The sequence below is a fragment of the Rhinolophus sinicus genome, chromosome 5 (genome assembly GCF_057876585.1).
Source record: "Rhinolophus sinicus isolate RSI-liver-muscle chromosome 5, RSI-T2T, whole genome shotgun sequence".
Classification (NCBI taxonomy): Eukaryota; Metazoa; Chordata; class Mammalia; order Chiroptera; family Rhinolophidae; genus Rhinolophus; species Rhinolophus sinicus.
Genome location: NC_142505.1, coordinates 35,521,654 through 35,542,584, shown reverse-complemented (window position 1 = coordinate 35,542,584; position 20,931 = coordinate 35,521,654). Strand labels below are relative to the sequence as shown.

General features: G+C 34.6%; 1 protein-coding gene across 3 annotated transcripts in view; it reads left to right on the top strand.

The window, feature by feature from the left end:
- The window catches only part of STAG1 (STAG1 cohesin complex component), a 354,275-nt gene that overhangs the window by 242,916 nt on the left and 90,428 nt on the right, over positions 1-20,931 (top strand). For all 3 annotated transcript variants that reach the window (XM_019747971.3, XM_019747962.3, XM_074312886.2), the window contains 4 exons: positions 3,490-3,588; positions 4,098-4,177; positions 9,956-10,063; positions 16,277-16,391. In XM_019747971.3, the coding sequence (XP_019603530.1) occupies positions 3,490-3,588; positions 4,098-4,177; positions 9,956-10,063; positions 16,277-16,391 (402 nt within the window). The remainder of the gene's footprint in view (positions 1-3,489; positions 3,589-4,097; positions 4,178-9,955; positions 10,064-16,276; positions 16,392-20,931) is intronic.

Genomic DNA, 20,931 nt, shown 5'->3' with positions numbered 1-20,931 from the left:
TTTACCTGTAATTTGGTGTATGAACTTGGATAGATGGAGTAATTTCATCTTTTGGCCTTGTTTTTCAATCTGTAGTTGAAGAGAAATAAGGAAACTACTTACATGCTATCTTAGGTCTGGGGTTGTGATTTTATGTTGAGACAGGTGTTCTTAGTCTTTTGCTCATCCATTATTGTTATCTTGTGATTACATAATATTTTTATTGGCTTTCCACCGGTCTTGCCTCCAGGAATACCACAACCTATGAACCATCTCCATAGATCCCCATGGGCTGCCCTTCAGCCTTTCTTCCCATTATAATTATTGTGACCCCCTTGCATCTAATAGGTGACGCTTGTCTCTGGCACAGGAAGCTAAATTCTGTTGGAGTATCTCTGACTGTTCACTCTAGCCTACAAAACACAACCACTATGGAGCTTCTCAGTAATGCCTGTGCCTCCATGGCAATAACAGTATTATCTGGACCTTCTTGAGGAATATACTCACCTGGTGGGTCTTCTGAGCTTATGTAATAGATCCTTTGAGGCATGCTCACTTCCTGTGTCTTTAAATTCCTTCCTTCATAGCCTGGCACACAATTCTGGCATCTCTGTTTCATTTAATATGCACTATTGCCTTTCTTTTCCAAGAGCCATTCAGCAATGTGTTGGGCTATTTCCAGGGGCCTTAATAGTGCCTTAAATCCTGAGTCAAGGGAGAGTGCTCCATATCCAAAAACTTTTATATTCCCACTCCCTGGTCAGTACCCTCAGGAACCAGTTCCTTACACATTCTCCTGGTTCTTGCAGGTTCAAATTGGCCCATTACTTTAGCACTTAAAGCATATAATCCTTCTCCTCCCTTAGCAGATCCAGTACTTTCCATTTGGTCCATGCTGAGATTTGACCTTGGTCTGGTGGCTGCAAGGGGAAGTTGGTGTAGATCATGAGGGGGCTACTCCTTAAGGGGGGTATGTCCTTAAGGTATTTGCTTCACTTGAGACTTCCATGTAGTCAGGTAGGTGGTAGCATACTATCATCTAAGAAGGGGACATGAGCCTTATTTTCAGGCTCACAAGTTCATGGGAAACTTGGAGTTCAAGATTCTCAGCTGCATCCATCCAGATACTCTTTATACTTGCACCTCTTTCTTATATGGCCCTGGTTTGGGCATAGGAGATGTGCCTGGGATGCAAACTCTCTTAAAATCTGCCACCCTTAAATTTGAGTCCTGGATTTTTAGTAAGAGCAGTTCTTTATCTTTATGAGATAAGAGTTTCTTTAAAAGTTGCCAAGAGTTAACATTTGCTTTAAACTGGTGATTAATTAACCTGTCATTTTCTTTCTTTAATGTATCAGTGACTCTTAGCCACCCAGTTCCATAGTTTTTATTCACCTTGCTCTCGCAAATGCTAGGCACATCCCCTTTCACCTGTATGTGAACTAGCAAATGGCTGCTATTCAGTAATTGGGTTCTTCCTCACAGTAATCCATCCTTCAAATGATCAAGCCTAGAATCCCATCACTGAAGTTTACTTCCTAGGACCACTCTTGGTACAAACTGTTTAGGTCACATTTCCTAGAAGACAAGCCCGAGCCAGAGATTTTTGTGCTAGTGGTACACTGAGGCTTATATTCTCAGAAGCCTATGAGAAAGTGAGGAAAATAGGATAAAGCAGAAAACACACTAACAGAAATTTGGTTTCTGTCGTGCGGGACGGCCTGCAGAGTCTCTAGTCCAGCTCCCCACATAAGAACTCAGGATATGGTGAGGCCAAAAAGGAACACCCATAGAGCCATAGATAGGGGAGTCATAGTACTCTATTCTCGCTGGCTGTTGGGTTGGAGAAACAGGAAGCAGGAGCCACACTGTTCGCAACCCTCACTGTACCACTTGCAGGCTCAGCCACCATCTTCTTGCTAGCCCCCCATTTTTCTGCTAGTGTAGCCACAGCAATTATATTAGTGGCCAATGGCTCACTGGTTACAGCTGACGGCCAACTAGCCACAGCTGATGGCCATTTACTACCTGAGCCAGCACCTTTCTATGTGAGGCCGAGAGCCTGGAAACTGCTCTCTGGGGCTCTGTCCCCAGTTTCAGAAGTTTTATGTCAGCATGATCTCAACAGGAGCTTTGAAGAATAAATTGCACCTTAGAGGTTGTTCTGCCCTGAGGCAAGTTATCATTCCCCACTGGTTATGGCCCTTAGCCTGGAGGAAGGAAAGGGTATATATATACAGGTGGGGCAATGTGGACCATAGTCTCCCAGGAATCTCTGTGACAGGTGATTCTTTTGAACCATGGTCAATTCTCCAGAGAAAGGTATAGCTACAAGACGTTCGCTGTCAACATAGGAGAAAGCATAGCCTCTTATATGGGGATTTATGAGGGGCAACAACAGTATCTACTACAAGCATCTCAGGTGCCTTCTATATGCTAGAGAACTTTACCAACAGTCATCATCTAATTTAGTGGTATGCTAGAGCTACCTTGAATCAGCTGGCAAGAAAGTGATTAGGCACATCCCTTCACAAATATGAGTTCAATAACATCTCATTGGTAGCTTGCAATTGGCCATGAAGAGATTATTTTCATAACAGAAATCTGCAAATGCATTAAGTCAGGGCCCCATACCCAGAGCTGGTTGTTAAAACTTTTACCAGCATACCCCAGCATTTAATCCTTAACAAAATTGGTATCACCATTTTATAAATGTGAAAGCTATCAGAGTGATTCATATACTTGCTATCTCTCATGTAGCTAAAAAACTAGAATTGGGACTAAAATCTAGTTTTGTTTGATTCTAAACCTTGGACTCCTCCTGTTATAGCACATTGCTTCCTTTTGAACATAGCAACTTCAATCTTCTTTGAGAGAGTTTGCTAAATTTCTAGATGACCCTGAATGCACTGTGATTACCAACATCTTCTACTCCAAGTTAATAACTTTGTTTAGATGATGTCTCGTAAATAGCAGTCCCAGCATATGTCACTCTGTCACTTTGTCTTTTTTAAACGTTCTGCTGTTCATGTTTCCTAACTGCTCTTTCTGTAATGTAAAAGGCATCCAATAAATATACCTGTTGAGGGAATAAATGATGACCCTTAAATAATGAAATTAGGTTTTTCTGCAGGATTATTCAGTAGTTACATAAGGGACAAATTAGTGTATCCTTCTGTAATAGAAATCATAGGTTAAAAATTCTCTCAAATGTGCCACAGTATAAGGTGGGAAATAACTCGATGTTCAGTCAGAGTTGATAAATGTTTGAAAAAGGTGTGGTTGACTCTCAAGTAACTAAGGGGTTTTCAGTGCATTTTTAATTAAATACAAGTGAAACACAGATTATACAATTGCTCAGTTCTACCTTATGTTGAATTACAATATGAAGTAAATTGAATGGTTATGCTAAAAATTACTTTAGTCTCCATAAACACTTGAAAAATTTTTTCAATCTTCATGCCATGGAATTGATCACTTCTGTTGTGTTTTTCACTTGTCTTTCTGTAGCAAGGAGAAGTCAGGCTGAAGTGTTTGAAAGCTCTACAGAGTCTGTATACCAATAGAGAATTATTCCCCAAATTGGAGCTATTCACAAACCGATTCAAGGTGAGCATCAAAAATACTTAGCTAATTTTATTTTTCACTGTAAAAATGCTGATTATAACTAGTTGAGCAAATGACATTACCATAGCAAGTGTTTATTTCATATGCTTTACTGCGTATTCTTTAAATAAGCCTATATTAAGTAAATGAACGAATCTCAACAAAAGATGTTACCAACATGAGTTCTTATTTATTGCCTCCAACAGAAGGCTCTCCTGCTTAAAACAAGATTTTCTTTATGTACAGCTTTTTATAATTATATTTATTTTGCAAGTTAAGGTTTATTTGTCTTAGTGTTAGGGAATGCCAGTTGTTGAGAAAGATTTTCGATTATGAACATTTATCCTAGCACCTCCTTTGTGTGAATAGGAATATGATAATACGGTTTCATGAGTAAAGCTTTCAATTTAATTTATCAGTAGTCTTGCATGTACTCTTTCAAGGACATTTCCTTAGGTCTGTCCTGGCTTATTTTCTGCTCATGGTTGATTTGATTTATAACTTATTTTCAGGATCGCATTGTATCAATGACACTTGATAAAGAATATGATGTTGCTGTGGAAGCTATTCGATTGGTTACTCTGATACTTCAGTAAGTGTAATACTTGTTAAAATTTTAATTTAATCTGTTGATATTTTACTCTTTTTCCCAGCAGTATTGATGTACTTCACATATATAACCCTAATATGTAACCTTATTACTTTAGGTTCTACTTTTATATTTTGAGATTAGGTTTGAAACAAAATGTTTTCTTTCTCTCTTTTTGGTTTTTATTTCGACTATTGTCTGTTTCTTCCATATAAAACTTCTTTTATATAGTCCAGAGGAAATATCAATGAAGGAACATAACTTTCTACTAAAAAAAGAAAGAAAGCTTCAAAAGGGATAGGTTTTTAAAATAGCTTCTTTGGAGTGGTATAGAAATGGAAGGAAATAAGGCATTTAAATTGTATCATTAATATGATAGAAATTTTAAAATAGTGATAGTTTTACCTATAGAGCTTTGACTAAAAATTAAGAAGAATTTATGAGACAATGTAGATCTTAGCAAAGTCATTACAAATCCTCCCCTCCCTACTTTGTGATGCCACATCTGTTATGTACCACATGCCATCTATGCCAGCATCTGTTGTTGACATGATGTCTTTTTACCTCTTTCTGCCCTAGTATCATACTCTTTGTTATTGTGGCTTTATAATACAGTATATGTTATATGTTATATATATGGCCGCCTCTTACTGGGTGATTTCCTTCTTCTTTACCTTTCTTTTTGAAATCCACTTAGTTACTTGTATGTATTTTTTTTCTTTGATACAAATTTTTAAAATACAGTTGTCTAGTTTCTCAAAAACTTTAGCTTGGATTTTAAATATTAGAACTGCATTTAAATTTATGAGAATGGAATTTATATTAATTATACATGAAAATGATGCATTTCTTTATTCAAATAGTATTAGGTCTTTATATAGGTTTAATTTTTTTATAGAGGTATTGTGCATTATTTATTAGGTTAATTTTTAGATACTTTTTGGTTTTGTTATATGATTTATATTTAGTGTTAAACTATTTTTTACTTGATTATTGCTGTGGCAGAGAAACCTTTAATTTTTATGTTGGTCTTAGATATGCAGCCTTCTAGAACTTTATGCATTCTGATGGTTTGTTGATTCTGTTGGGTTTACTCTGTAGACGATTATATCATCTGCAAACAATTTCAGTTTTGTCTTTTTTCCTAACCTTAAAACTTTTGTTTCATTCTCTTGTCCAATTGCATCAACCAGGACTTTCAACACTATAAAAGTATCATTGATAGTGGATTTTTGTTTTGTTTTGTTTTTTGTTGTTCCTTAGAAAGCATCTAAAGTTCTTTGTTCTGTGATTTCTGAGATAGGTTTTTGGTACATGATAAAAGTTCTTTTGTATTCCTGAGTTTTCCGAGATTTTTCCTTTTATGCATTGATGAGCCTAAATGTCATTGATAGATTTGTCTAATGGTAAACCACACTTGCACTTCTAGACTAAATCCTGTTTGAATATGATATATTTGTTTTTATTGTATTTTGCTTAAATACAATGTTATATTTTATATCTTATTTAGGATTTTCACATCTGTGTTAATGTGTAAATATGACATGACTTGTTTGTCCGTCCTTTATACAACTTCGAAATCAAGGTTATTCTGTTTGTAAAATATGTTCAGTAGTTTCTTGCCCTTTTCATAGAAAACAAATTTTCTGGGAAACTTTTAGAAAATTTTCTCATTAAAGCCATGTCAGTTTTGAGTTTCTTTTGAGGAAAAAAGGTCTTTGATTACCATTTCTACTTCTTCAGTGGTTATCTATTTAAATTAACTTTTATTTCTTGCACTAATTTGACTTTTGTCAACTTTTCAAAATATATCAATTTTATCACCATTCTCAAATTTATTTTATAATTCATGATATTTTTCTTCATAAAACTCTGCTATTTCTTTTGTTAATTCTTTTTCATCTATTTTATTGGTATCCTCTTTTTCAAATAAGTAGCTTCTTTTGGCTCATTTGTTTCTTGTTTTCTAATAATCATACTTAAAGTAATAAATGTATCTTTAAGTACTACTTTACTGATCTTCTAAAAAGATGGACATATATTATTTTCATAGTCATTCAATGATAAATATTTGAATGACTTTTATGATTCCTTGTTTAATCATATTCAGTATCATGTTTTTGTTCTCCCCAGATATATCAGATTTTTTTAACCTGTCCTTTTTAATTTTATATGAATATTTTCTAAGTGTGTTTGGTCAATTTTCTTAATTTTCTAATTTGTTTAAAAAAACAAATATTTTTGTTGTGTATGTTGTTATGTGTTTATATTTATTACTTTGAATTTATTTACTGTGTCATTCAAATTATTTATACCTATGCTTATTTTTGTCTACTTTTTAAAATAGACGTGTTAAAGTCTCCAACTACTGTTGTTGACTTTTCTTATGTTATTATTTGGTATACTTAGACTATATAGATTAGTACCTATCTGTTCATGATTTGCACCTTTTGATAGTGTTCATTGTATCCTTAAATTCTTCCTTGTCATTTCTAGAATATTTTCCTTTTGAAATCTATTTGAAAATATTAAGACTCCTAGTTGCATTTTTCTTCTGAATTTTAGAAGTTTATGTATGCATAACTTTCCCTTAAACAAAAAAGTACCCACCCCCCATTTCGTTGGAATAGGTTTCAGGTCTATATTGTTAAGGATATACTTTGTTTATCTGTTTGTTTTGCTTCCTTGCTTATTTGGTTTCAATACTAGATCATTTAGACAGGAGTAAACTTTCCGTTGGTATTTCTTCTTCCCTTATTTCCAGTGAAGAGTAATTATCTCATATACTCCTCCAAGATTATCTTTGCCTGCTAGTTTAATTCCTTTGAGAGTGATTTCAAACCATCTGATACCTTGTTTAGCTATAAAAAGCCTACCTTTCATCCTGAATTTAGAAAATGATTTGGCTGGTTTCAGAAGTCTGTTTTTAAGATACTTTCCTTCATTTTCATTGGAGGAGATAAGGGCAAAACATGTTTTACTTAAGCTATGGCCCTCCAGCTGTGTCAGATATCCTAATTTATTAGGTACATTGGTCCTTTTTAGGATTCCTCAGAGAGCCCTGCCAGCTCTAGGTATTTATGACTACAGTTCCCCAGTGTAGTCAGTGCCTCTTCTGGCTATTTACTTCGTAACTCAGCTCCTGGCTTTCAGGTTTCCTCTATTGGAGTTGCTTGCTCAATAGGTAATCTTCTTGGGCAAAGCCTTTTAAAATTATTCAGGCTGGCTCTCTTTAAGTGTTACGTATTTGACTTACAGGAAACACGGATTATTTATAGATAAACTTTGCCTCATTCTTCTTGTAACCCTCTGTTCTTAATCTACTACTAGATTTTCACAGTTAAATTTTTTTAAGCCCTGCACAAAGTACCATTTCTTAAACTTCCTCACAATTGTTAACGATGTTTATAAATTTTTCGTAGTGAAAGTTTGTGCTCCAGTTTGGTTTAAGGAAAAGGTCAGAGTAGCACAACACCCTGACATCTTTCTCTTTAAAGAAATCCATGCTCTCTACCCATTATATTGCTCAATCGTCTAATTTATATTTATATGTAATATTTTGGTAAGTAATGAGTTAAGGATCACAAAACCAGCTTTCCAGTCTCTTATAGCATTCGCGTGAAATAATCTAGCCTTATTTTTCTTGGCTTGTGGGATCTCTACTTCCCAAAACAACAAGTAGAGTCACATTTAACATACTGTTATGTCTTCTTTTTTTTTTTTTAATTAATTTTATTGGGGAAGGGGAACAGGACTTTATTGGGGAACAGTGTGTACTTCCAGGACTTTTTTTTCTAAGTAAAGTTGTTTTCCTTTCAGTCTTAGTTGTGGAGGGCACAGCTCAGCTCCAGGTCCAGTTGCCATTTCTAGTTGCAGGGGGCACAGCCCACCATCCCTTGCGGGTGTCGAACCGGCAACCTTGTGGTTGAGAGGACACGCTCCCACCAACTGAGCCATCTGGGAACTCAGTGGCAGCTCATCTCAAGGTGCCATGTTCAATGTTAGTTGCAGGGGGCGCTTCCCACCATCCCTTGCAGGACTCGAGGAATTGAACTGGCAACCTTGTGGTTGAGAGGATGCACTCCAACCAACTGAGCCATTGGGGAGGCAGCTCAGCTCAAGGTGCTGTGTTCAATCTTAGTTGCAGGGGGCGCTGCCCATCATCCCTTGTGGGAGTCGAAGAATTGGCAACCTTGTGGTTGAGAGCCCACTGGCCCATGTGGGAATCGAACCGGCAGCCTTTGGAGTTAGGAGCATGGAGCTCTAACCACCTGAGCCACCGGGCTGGCCCTGTTATGTCTTCTTTAAATTGTTTTCCTGTTTATCTGTTTTCCATCTTTTGGTGTAGATTGTTTATTTTCCTTTTGCTTATGAGCTTAGGTTCCTGAAATGGCGTATTAAATTTTTTTTCCTATGAGTTTAACGTTTTCCTGAGGGTGTTAAGTAATTGAGCTGATGATAGATAATTGGATGAAGGAGTTAAAACTTAGGCCTTAGCCTTGTGCCCCTCCTTGTAATGTAGGGGTATAAGTTGGGCATGGGCAGAGACACACCTGCCTCAGGACAGAAAGCCTCTGGTGGTAATTTGTAACTTATCCCAGGCAGTCTTAAAAATTGTCTCTTTCAGTATATGGGAGGAATTATATACAGAGAGTTAGTTCATGAGCTAGCCAGTTTGCCTACACCTATTGTGAATTTCCCAGTGCCTATTATTGGTTCCAGGGAAACCCTGGTGTCACCTACTCACACTACACTGGGTACTGTTTTGCTTCACAGTAGAATTAGAACAGGCATTATTGACGAGGGAAAAATATAATTTAAAAAATGCTTCCAGCCTATCTCCCATCCTTAATATTCAGCTCTTTTCCATTCAGAAGTACAGTTTTCCCCTTATACTATGATGAAACCTTCTTTTGCTGCAAAGGGCACTCTAATTTTATGTTTATTTGACAGATCCCTCAACCAACTCCTAGCTTCTGAGGCATTTCTAGGATTGAATTCTGGGGAATGAGCTTGTTACCCTTACATCTTGTCAAGAACCTATACAGAATTTTATAATGCATCTAGTCGTTGCTAATCTATAATCATACCAGACATTTTAAAGCATGTTAATGGTCAGGAAATAGACTTTCCTTTTTTGGAAAACGTGCTTAAGGAAACATTCGGCAAACTAAGAAATGGCTCAGTGTTAGTAAAGGAAAGGCCTTGACTACTGAATCCATTTTATATAGAAAGAAAACAAAATAGTATTGTAAATATAATGATAAAATAAAAATTAAAATAGACAATTATGGAAAGAAGAGTTACATAGCATAATTTTAACTGTATGAAGCAGGATGAAATATATTCTCCATTGCCTGTCAACAAAAATCTTATGCACATTTAAGAACTTGAGCTAATTTTGGCTAATACTGGGTTGGTGCAAAAGTAATTGCAGTCTTTGCAATTGTTTTTAACTTTTTAAACTGCAGTCACTTTTGCACCAAACTAATATATATCCCAAGATATTAATAGTCATTGTCTATGAGTATGTATGTGTGGGAAGAATTGTGGACATTTTATATTATTTTCTTGTTTTATCTGTATTTTCTGAATTTTATGTAATGATTAGGTGTCTTTTATAAATAAAAAGAAATATTAATTTCACAGTAAGCTTAAAAAGAGATGACAATAAAACTAATATGCCTTGATCTTTTATAATGAAGTAAACAAAATTTCAATAAAGGTAAAACTGAAAGTAAACTTTTTTTGGCTCAGATGTTACTTTTTGAATTTTTTCAGTGGAAGTGAAGAAGCTCTTTCCAATGAAGACTGTGAAAATGTTTACCACTTGGTATACTCAGCACATCGACCTGTTGCTGTGGCAGCTGGAGAATTCCTTCATAAAAAGTGAGTTAATTATCTTAGAATCTAGGTTCCATTTTCGTGTTTTTGTGTTTTTGTTTATTTTTTGTTACTGTCTTATTCTCTTTACTTTTAAATTTATTTTTAGTTAAATTTATTTGGGTAACATTGGTTAATAATATTATAAGTTGCAGGTGTACAGGTGTTCTGTGATACATCATCTGTATATTGCATTGTGTGCTCACCACCTAAAGTCTAGTCTCCTTCCATCACAACATATTTGATCCCCTTTACCTTCTTTATCCTCCTCTCAATCCTCTTCCACTCCGGTAACTACCATACTATTGTCTTTGTCTCTGAGTTGGATCATTGGTTTTGTTTGTTCATTTGTTGCTTTCTGTATTATATCCTACGTATGAGTGAAATCATATGGTTTTTGGCCTTTTCCGTCTTACTTATTTCAGTTAACATGATACTCTCAGTTTTCATTGTTTCGTTCTTTTAGAGTTATGTAGTAGAAGTGAGTAATAGTGACTGAAAACAGTGTTCGAAGTGGCCATTTCAAATTCTGTGGACTGTAATATCCTCACAGTCTGTGTGTACATCATGACTCACATCCCTGGAAATATGTTCTTTGTGACATATTTCTTTTCCCTGGTCTAAAAGGATGGTTCTCACGTAGGAGTGTGAATGGAGATTGGGGAAAAGTGAATGAAGTTTATAAAAGCTCCCCCAGGTAATTTATATTTCATTTCACCAGTGTTTTTCCCCTTTTAAAGTTCTGAGGTCTTATTTTACCTTCTCAACATTTGTAATCTAAAATCACCTTCAAATGCCTCCCAACATTTTTTTGTGTTTTTTTCATTCTTTCTATTGGGATGAAGATTATTTTAATCAGTTATCCATATTAATGCTGAAAATTATATGCAGGTGCAGTTTAATTAAAACCTAAAACCTGTTCTATTATTGACAAAGTATAGAGTTAATAAGAACTTATGAGTATAATTAAAAATTATCATGAAATATATTTTTTATTAAATTTATTGGGGTGACATTGGTTAATAAAATTATGTAGGTTTCAAATAGACAATTCTATAATACATCATCTGTATATTGTATTGTGTGTTCACCACCCACAGTCAGTTCTCCTTCCATCACCATATATTGGACCCTCTTTAACATTTTATTTCTCCACTCCTCCCACCTTACCTTCTGGTAACCACTAAACTGTCGTCTGTCTCTGTGAGTTTCTGTCTTGTTCGTTTGTTGCTTTCAGTTTTATATCCCATATGTGAATGAAATCATATGGTTCTGGACTTTTTCTGTCTGACTTATTTCGCTTAGTGTGTTGATAATCTCAGGATCCATCTACGTTGTCGCAAATGGAAGTATTTCTATTCCATTGTACATATGTACCACATCATTTTTATCCAATCATCTATTGAAGGACACTTTGGTTGTTACCATGTCTTGGCCACCATGAATAATGCTGCAGTGAACATAGGGGTGCATATATCTTTACAGATAAATGTGTTCAGATTTTTTGGGTGGTTACCCAGAAGAGGGATTGCTGGGTCATATGGTAATTATATTCTTAATTTTTTGAGGAACCTCCGAAATGGTTGTACCAATTTACATTTCCGTCAGCAGTGTAAGAAGGTTCCTTTTTCTCCACAACCTCTCCAACACTTTTTATAGCTTGTCTTGTTGATAGTAGCCATTCTAACAGATGTGAGGTGTTATCTCTGTGGTTTTGATTTGCATTTCCCTAAATGCTAGTGAAGTTGAAGATCTTTTCATGTATCTGTTGGCTGTTTGTATGTCTTCTTGGGAGAAGTGTCTGTTCAGGTTCTCTGTGTTTTTTAATTGGATTGTTTGTTTTTTTGTTGTTTAGTTGTATGAACTCTATATTTTGTATATTAGTGCCTGAGCAGAGGTGTTGTAATTATCTTTTCCCATTCAGTTGGTTGCCTCTTTATTTTGTTGATGGTTTCTTTTGCTGTACAGAAACTTTTTAGTTGGATATAGTCCCATTCATTTATTTTTGCTTTTACTTCCCTTACCTTTGAGGTCAAATTCATAAAATCTTAAGACCAAGATCCATATGTTTAGTACCTATGTTTTCTTCTATGCACTTCATTGTTTCAAGCCTTATATTTTAAGTCTTTAATACATTTTGAGTTAATTTTGGTATGTGGTGACAGCAGTCTAGTTTCATTTTTTTGCATATGGCTTTCCAATTTTCCCAGCACCATTTATTAAAAAGGCTTTCTTTTCTCCATTGTATGTCTTTGGCTCCTTTGTCTAAGTTTATTTGCCCATATATATGTGGGTTTCTTTCTGTGTTCTCAATTCCATTGTGCTGTGTGGCTGTTTTTCTGCCAGTACCATGCTGTTTTGATTATTGTCGCTTTATAGTATAAATTGAAGTCAGGGAGTGTGATACCTTTGGTCTTGTTCTTTTTCTTGGAATTACTTTGGCTATTGAGCATCTTTATGATTCCATACAAATCTGATGATTTTTTTGTGCTATTTCTTTAAAAATTAAATGCCTTTAGGATTTTGGTAAGAATTGCATTAAATCTGTGTATTACTTTGGGTATTATGACCATTTTAACTCTATTGATTCTTCCAATCCGTGAACATGAAATACCTTTTCATCTTTTTGTGTCTTCTTCTGTTTCTTTCTATAAAATGTCTTCTGGTTTTCAGTGTATAGATCCTTCACATCCTCCTATAAGTTTATTCCTAGGTATTTTTTAAAATACATTTTTGATCATGGTCTACTGTATATGCCCTATAATTTATTAGTATACTAATTCACTCTTAAAATATGGGACTAATTCACACTAAAATATTAAGATATTCTTGCATGTGTTTATTTTTGTTCTTTTTTTCATAGATTTAACTTAGTGACTGATTATTTTCAGGTGAACACAAAAGTCCAGTCAATATATGTAGTTATTTGTGATCTGCTAAGCACAGTTGTAAATCACAGTTGTAATTATGTAAGGCATCTGTTGTACATGGATGATTAACTTTGATAACTAACAGGCCTGCCCCTCCATCTAGCATTTGTATCTCAGCCGTGGGACAACAAACTATTCTCTGCCCAGTGGTACATCACAAAGTCAGAAAAGTTGTATCTGTGTGAACATTTTTTTTCTTTAAGAAGCAAGCTGGCTACTAGTGCATGCTCGTAATCAAAGTGAGGAAGAAAGTCAGGGTTTTCAGACATGACTTTTAAAATATTTAACTTGCCAGTGACTGAAATCTGTGGCTAATAGAATAGAACACTGTTATTTTCATATTTATCTTGAGGTATTGTTTTTCATAAATATGAAGGGTGTACTATAGTCTTCCCTTCGTTTTCCAGGACTATTACATTCTATAATACTTAATCTCTGTTCTCTACTTAACTTTTCAAAAGGCTTTGTGTTTTAGAAAGACTTTGTTGCTACTATAGTTTCAAAATAAAAATAGACCTAAAAGGTTGATTCTGTACAGAATTGAGGCTATAAACTGGCAGCACTTATGTCAGAAAGAGCCTTTGGGTATATTGATTTTATCTGTATTGTATTTTTCTGTTTGTATACTTGCTAAAAATTTTTAAAGTGGAGCATTTTACATAAAAATCCACATGTATACCTGCATTATTTTTTTATTTCTTTGTAAAAATGAATCCAATTCCTATGGAAATGAAAGCTTCACTTCATAAACTTGTTTTATGTGCCTACCCTGGAGATGCTGAGTTTGAGAACTTTAGATTCTTAACAATCTCTTTGAACATTCTTCTCCATTTAATATTGTGATCTTTTAAAGTCTTAACCAAGTAAGCTATAGAGTAGTCCCAATAATTCCATGAATAAGTTTTAAAAAATGCATGCATGCACATACACGCATTGCCTGTTTTGTGATCTAATTTACAAGCTATATACAGGTTTAATTGAGCAGTCAAAAAATAGTAAAATATATCTGAAATGGCAATTTTAATATGCCATCAAAAATTCTACATTTTAATATTAGAAAAATTAAGCTAATTCCTTAGTATCTTATATTTATATACAGTGAAGGCAGTTCTCCAAATTTGTAAATTTCAGTTATGAAGAACCCTCATATTTTTCATTTGTTCCCACTCTGAAAGCCACCCAAATAAACAAAACTTTCTCTTAAACCAGTCTGATAGCTATGCAGATATACCTTCAAGATAATACTTGAGTCTTTTCCATTTGTCATATACTTTCACCTTTTCCTACCAAAAATAATTCAACTTCTCTTTACTTTTTCCACTGCAGATTGGTTTATTTTTATGACACATGAAAGTATTGTTTTATTCAGTTATTCAGCCTCTCATCTGATAGGCCCATTGTGATGTTTATATCTAAATTACCACACTCTATATCCTATCCCAATTTCCTTACCCTCTTCTCCCTCTCCCCCCCCCCCTGCCATGAACAGCAAACATTTATTTCCTAGTTTTGGAGGCTGGGAAGTCTAAGATCGTGGAGCCAGCATAGTTGGGAATGGGCTTTTTTTCTGGTTCAAAGCTGGTGTCTTTACACGGTGTCCTCACCTGGTGGAAGGAGCAAGGAATCTCTCTGGATCCCTTTGAAGGTCACTAATGCCATTCATGAAGGCTCCACCCTCATGACTTAAGCACCTTCCAAAGGCCCCAACTCCTCATACCATCACTTTGAGGGTTAGGATTTCAAAATAGGAATTTTAGGGGGATACAAACATTCAGACCATAGCAGTTCCTCAAAGAGTATGTTAACAGTTGGTGCAAAAAAAATGGAGACACAGATTTTTTTAAGCCTTTCTGTCCTGTAGCTCCCACTTTCAAAGGGCTGACAGTGCCCTACCCATATGCTCACCATTCATGAAGGACATCACCTTGGCATAGTGGCCATATTCTTGGACATTACAGAACAGGCATGTCTTCAATTCTTCAAAGACACAACTATGCAGGCTATATGTGCCTTGGGCATGACAACAGAATTTCACTGGTTTGTTACCTTTGAGAGATTTTAGGAAAGTCTACAGCATGATCCAAGATGGGTCTTGAAGTGGGTTGGGTTGTCCTGTAAGTTGGGTGTGGCCATGTCTCAGGGAATCACCAATGTGGGGCTAATAGTGTTATGTTATCTAGGTTGAAGAAGTCTAAGATGGTACCTGCCTGTATTTGCATGCTGGGTGCGGGGTGGTCTCAACAAGGGAAAATGGCTTCTCCTGCACTACTGTCTGAGAGAAAGCTGCCCCTCCTGCTCTTGCCCTGAAGCCAGACAATTCATTTCCTCCCTGTATGTCCCTGAGGCCTTTCAAGCTGCTGCCTCAGCGCTGGGTCTCATAGTGAGTGAGTCTGCCTAGAACTCCACCATCTCACTCAGCCACAAACTCCACTAGTTTTCATAGCCAGAAGTTATGGGGACTTCTCTTCTGGCATTGGAACCCTGGGCTGAGGAGCCTGGTGTGGGGCTAGGACCCCTCACTCTTCAGGGGGGACCTCCACAGCCATGATATCCCCTCCGCTTTTAAATGTCACACATGGGTATAGGACCAGTTTGTTTCATATCTCCACCCCTCCTACCATTCTCCATGTGGTTTCCTATGTATGTCCTTTGTTATAAGACTTCTGTTCAGCTAGACCTCAGGTGATTCCCAAGGATGGTTGAGAATCTTCTAAGCAAATTAAAATTTTCAAGTTATTTCCTTGCTATATTTTACAAGTTTTGTCACTAAGTGGTATTTTTATAAATTTAAAGTTTATTTCATCTTAATACTATTGGGCTATTGAGTACTGTTTCTAGGTAGTAGGCTTTAATAAGCAGAAAAGAATGCAAAAAGTCATCATGGTTTAAAGTGTGAATTTTTATAATTATTGATGGAACATTTGGTTAAATGTAATTTCTTGACTATGAAATGAATACTTAAGAAAATAGAACTCTATTTAAAATTACATACTCCAGTATCTATCATGTCAGATAAAATAGTTTATATTTTTCATAAGTATTTAAACATTGGTCATCAGTAAAAAGCTTCCTTTTACACATTTTATATATCATTTAACCGTATGAAATTGTTCAGATCTAACCTTTTTTTGACCTATAAAAACATCAGTTACATATTTGTATTGAAATAAATCAGTAACCTGATCTTTGATATATTTTTAACACTGAAATAATTTATATAGTGAAGGAAAAAAGACTAAAACTCATATCCATATAAATTTGTGATGCGCTTCTTTGCTACTTATTCCAGGCTTTTTAGCAGACATGACCCACAAGCAGAAGAAGCATTAGCAAAGAGGAGGGGAAGGAACAGTCCGAATGGGAACCTCATTAGGATGCTGGTTCTTTTCTTTCTTGAAAGTGAGGTAAATTTTTAACATAGCTCTTTATTTTGTTTTTTTTTGTATTAAATTACTTATTAAATAAAATTGTCACTTAGTTCATTGTAATTAATTATTTTCAATCAAATAATAAGCCTGTTTCGTACAAAATTGCTCCGATGGATTGCCAGATTATGGAATCAGTACTGTTTTGTGGGAATATATATGCGGGTGTGGATCAACATTGAATATAAGCTAGCAAGTTTTAAACTTTTACAGTATTGCAATTCTGCATACTTTTTTTAGTGTTTTTTGTTGTTGTTTTTAAATGTTTGCCTGTAGCTTTGAAGTTATATTACTTAGACAGTTTGTAAAAGTTGTCAGGTCTTAAAACCATAAGTTCTTTCTGGTTTAAAAATTATATTATTTAGAGAAAGAAAAATAGGAGTTTAAATGTTTTGGTTAATACTTGTACAAGCTCCATAGCAATATTTCCATGTCAGTTTTATCACTTAATCTTATAATTAACATAGTCACAATATATTATCTGTCAGAATCTGTTTGTATAAGTGAGCTTTGTTTTGCCCACTAAAATGCTCTTTGCTATTATAACTGTATTTTCTATTTCCGTGTTTCCCCGAAAATAAGATCTAGCTGGACAATCAGCTCTAAGGCGTCTTTTGGAGCAAAAATTAATAGGAGACCCGGTGTTATATTATATTATATTATACCTGGTCTTACAGTAAAATAAGACCGGGTCTCCTATTAATTTTTGCTCCAAAAGACCATTAGAGCTCATTGTCTGGCTAGGTCTTATTTTCGGGGACACACGATACTAGTATGGCATTGGGGAATGGTGAGCTAAACCTTAAGAGCCCCTGAATGAATAAACTGCTTGGCTTAGAAATGAATGGGAATTGAGTTTCAAAGAAAGTGGAGAAAATCTAGGAATTTAGGACTTAAAATTTTACTTAGAAAAAAGTCTTTGTGGTTTGTGTTGAAAGGTCTTGGAAGAAGAGAAACTTAAAAGATTCAAAACTTCTCACATTTTAAAGTTCCGGAGAAGCTCTATAGGAGTGAGGAACAGAGAGACAAACGGCACCTATGAAAATTAAAATTAGGGAGAAGCAAGAACTGAGTGGAATGAGTGGGGTTAGGGCAAAATGGAGCATAAACGAGTGGAGTTACTAATATTTTTAAGCAAATTCAGAATGAATAGAGAAAGAATAAAGTCAGAAACAAAACCAGTTGGAGAGTTACATTTGAGTAAAGTACGCGAGTTTAAGAACAGTGTTTTAAATACGTGTACAGATTATGAGGGGATCTTGTTAACATATCAGTTCTGATTGACTAGCTGTGGGCTGGGACCTGAGTTGCTGCATTTCTAACAGAATTCTAGATGATGTTTATGCTTCTGGTCCAGGAACGATACCACAGTTTGCGTAGTAAGGGTATATATATATTTTATTTATTTTATATATTTTAAAGCAAGTGTGAATATATTATGGCATACACCACAAAATGCTTGTGAATGTTTAAAAATAAAACATTAAATACTTAGTAAATACTACACTTGTGATAGACCATTTCAAATTATACCTTTAGCCTCTTTAAGGTTTTAGAGGAATGGCATTAAAAGTATTATGCAACAATCAAGTTCTATATGAAAATTTGACTTTAATAGCAACAAGCATTTCAAAAATTAATAGAGATGAGACATGCAAATATTATTTAAACTATTTGCTGAAAACTTTAAGGAATATGATGATCTAGGCTATTATTAATTGACAGAAAATATTTTAGTTAGATCTCTGAAAGCCCAAATACTTTTCTTTTTGATATATTAAAAGACATAAGTACAATACTTAGTTTTATACAGTTTCATCTTTTATTTAGAGTAGTAATTTTTAATGTATTATTGCTCTATTTTCAGATGGTATTACTGTATTCCTGTGTTTAGTGCTATTTACTAAAGTGTTACAAGAACATTACAATATATTTCCCAGTTCTCCTCTATGGCATTCTTGTCAGTTGCAATAGCAACTGCAAATCATATTTAAGGATGCTAGTTGATTCATGGTAATATTGTCCTTTGTTATGGTCTCCTGTGTTTCATAAGAAACATTTTATTAAAATCTCTCTTCTTATCCTGTTACTCTAGTGTACACCCAGAAATGAGTGCTTATTAAAGTTATATTCTTAAAGTATGATGGAATTCTGATTGTATTCTACTCTGAATTCCTCTTTGTTTTACTGTAACACATGTTAATTAGTAATATTTTAGTAATAGATTCATAAAAAGGTGAATTGAAATCGTAAGTAGGATAAATTGAAATCATAAGTAGAAATCATAAAGTAGGATGAGTCCAGTTTATAGATGAATTACCAAGCAGTTAATTAGGATTGACTGAACTAGTTATCATACTTTCTTTATTTTACTGGGATGTTAAATAGTAACCTTTTGTAATAGAATTCTAAAATGTTGAATTGAAAGAGGTTTACAGCCCATGGAGTAGTCTCCCTCATTTATATATAAATTACATTTGAAATCGTGGAGATTAGAGATTAAAAGTTGTTAATTTTCTTTTTGTACCAAAAAGTGACATTTTTAAGCAATCACAACCTTTATAACAGTCATTGGTTTTAGGTGACAAAATACCTGGTATATTTTAGATGCATGCCAAATGGTACAATAAATGATACTTGAATGTTATGACTACAGATTTCCCTATAAGTAGTATGAACATAGGATTTACTGTACAAACTGTGATGTTTTGCAGAGTGACAAAGATGCTATTAATAATTATTCCAAACCAGTAAGCATAACCCAGAACATTTCTGGATAATCTAGAAGTAGGGTCACCTTCCTTCTAGGCATATGATGATGAGCCTAATTATGATAGCCATTTAAGACAGAAAATTAACAGACATATTGATATATCCAATAAATCTCCCCAGAATGTTCTTTCCTAGTGCATGAATAACTTTTTTTCTTGTTATTGTTTATACGTTCTTCAAGATTCACAATGACTGGGTTTTTTCAGCAGAGAAGAAAACCCAGTATAGGAGTTATTATTTTAGGTTTAATAATTTGGGGTGATTATTTGCATTATAAATTATATTTTATAAAAGACTTCACTCCTTCAGTGTATTTAACTATTTGACAGAAAGTTAGCAGGCAGAGAAAATTTGAGGTAAAATATTATGAGTAACCTTGAAGCCAATTAAAGATGAATGACAATGCACCAGAAAATTGGAATCAAAGTCATCAGGAATATGACATTAGTTTGTCTTATATGCAAGCTTAGAGGAAATACTATAAATTATACTTAGATAAAATTTCATTTATAGCACTTAAATATAATTTTATTTATAATTTTAATTTATGTTATATAGTTTATAAATAAATTTCAATATAATTTTTTAATTATCCATTTTGCTATAGTGACTCATTATCTGTTAATGAGTTAGTTACCGGGTTTGTTCATCTAATTCCTAAAGATTACAAAGAATGCTTGCAGATAACTTATTTTCATGCTAGTTTTACAAAATTATACCATAAACTATTTTTGGAAAATTCATTTTTAGGGTTCTAGGTCCTTTTTAATCCTGGGGCTTTTATAGCCATTGAGAATCATGCCTCAAGGCTTTCCTTCTTACAGCTTTATCTTTTACTACCAATAGAATGTCCTCCGTATAAAGTATCAGAAAGGTGATCATAACCTTTTACTCTTACTGGCTATGTTAAAAATTTTTTCTCCAACCTTGGTATACTTGTAGAGATGTGAGACTAGCCAGCTATGTGGCCATCACAGATGCCCCCAAACAGAGACTGTGTCATAAACATATGTCAATCCAGTTCTTGACTGACCATGTTATACTGATTGTTGTTACTCATATTGGTGAATTTGAAAGTCTTAATCAGAATAGGGGACAACACATTTTCATGTCCTTCTGATGTATGCATTGAGTTTGAAACTACTAGTTACTGATGTTAACAGGATACATTCTACTAAGCTACCACCTTACAATCAGAAAGATGAGGAAATGGTCAAAGAACTTAGCATCTATATTGAAAATATTCGCTATTGAACCAGAAAAAAAAAATGCTTGAACAGTGACAACATTCCCTAGCTAAATTTTAATATGCTTTGGTTAAAGGCATAAAAAAGTCATCCTTAGAAATGTCAATGCTAATATAATTATACTACATAAAGCCCTGAATTGTGCCAGTAACTCATCCAGCTGAAAACCTCATGCTAAATAACTTAAAATGAAAGATTACCAGTTCACCAGAACAGTAAGGATTTTGTGGAAGCTATAAAGTGATTGACTATGAATTCCATTATAGTTAAGCAACTCATATCTGCATATGAGGCAAAGATGGGGGAAATTTTTTGAGATTTTCTGGTACAAATCTGAAATACACCAAAGATCAGAGTAGCAAAGCCTGGTGCTATAGATTGTAATTAAGTAGCTGCCTTTTAGCTGAGCTTATTCCTCACTTAGAAGTGCTGATCAAGGCATTTGGGATGTGGACAAAGGTTTGAGAAGCAAAATAGTAAATGAATGCCCCAAATAATTT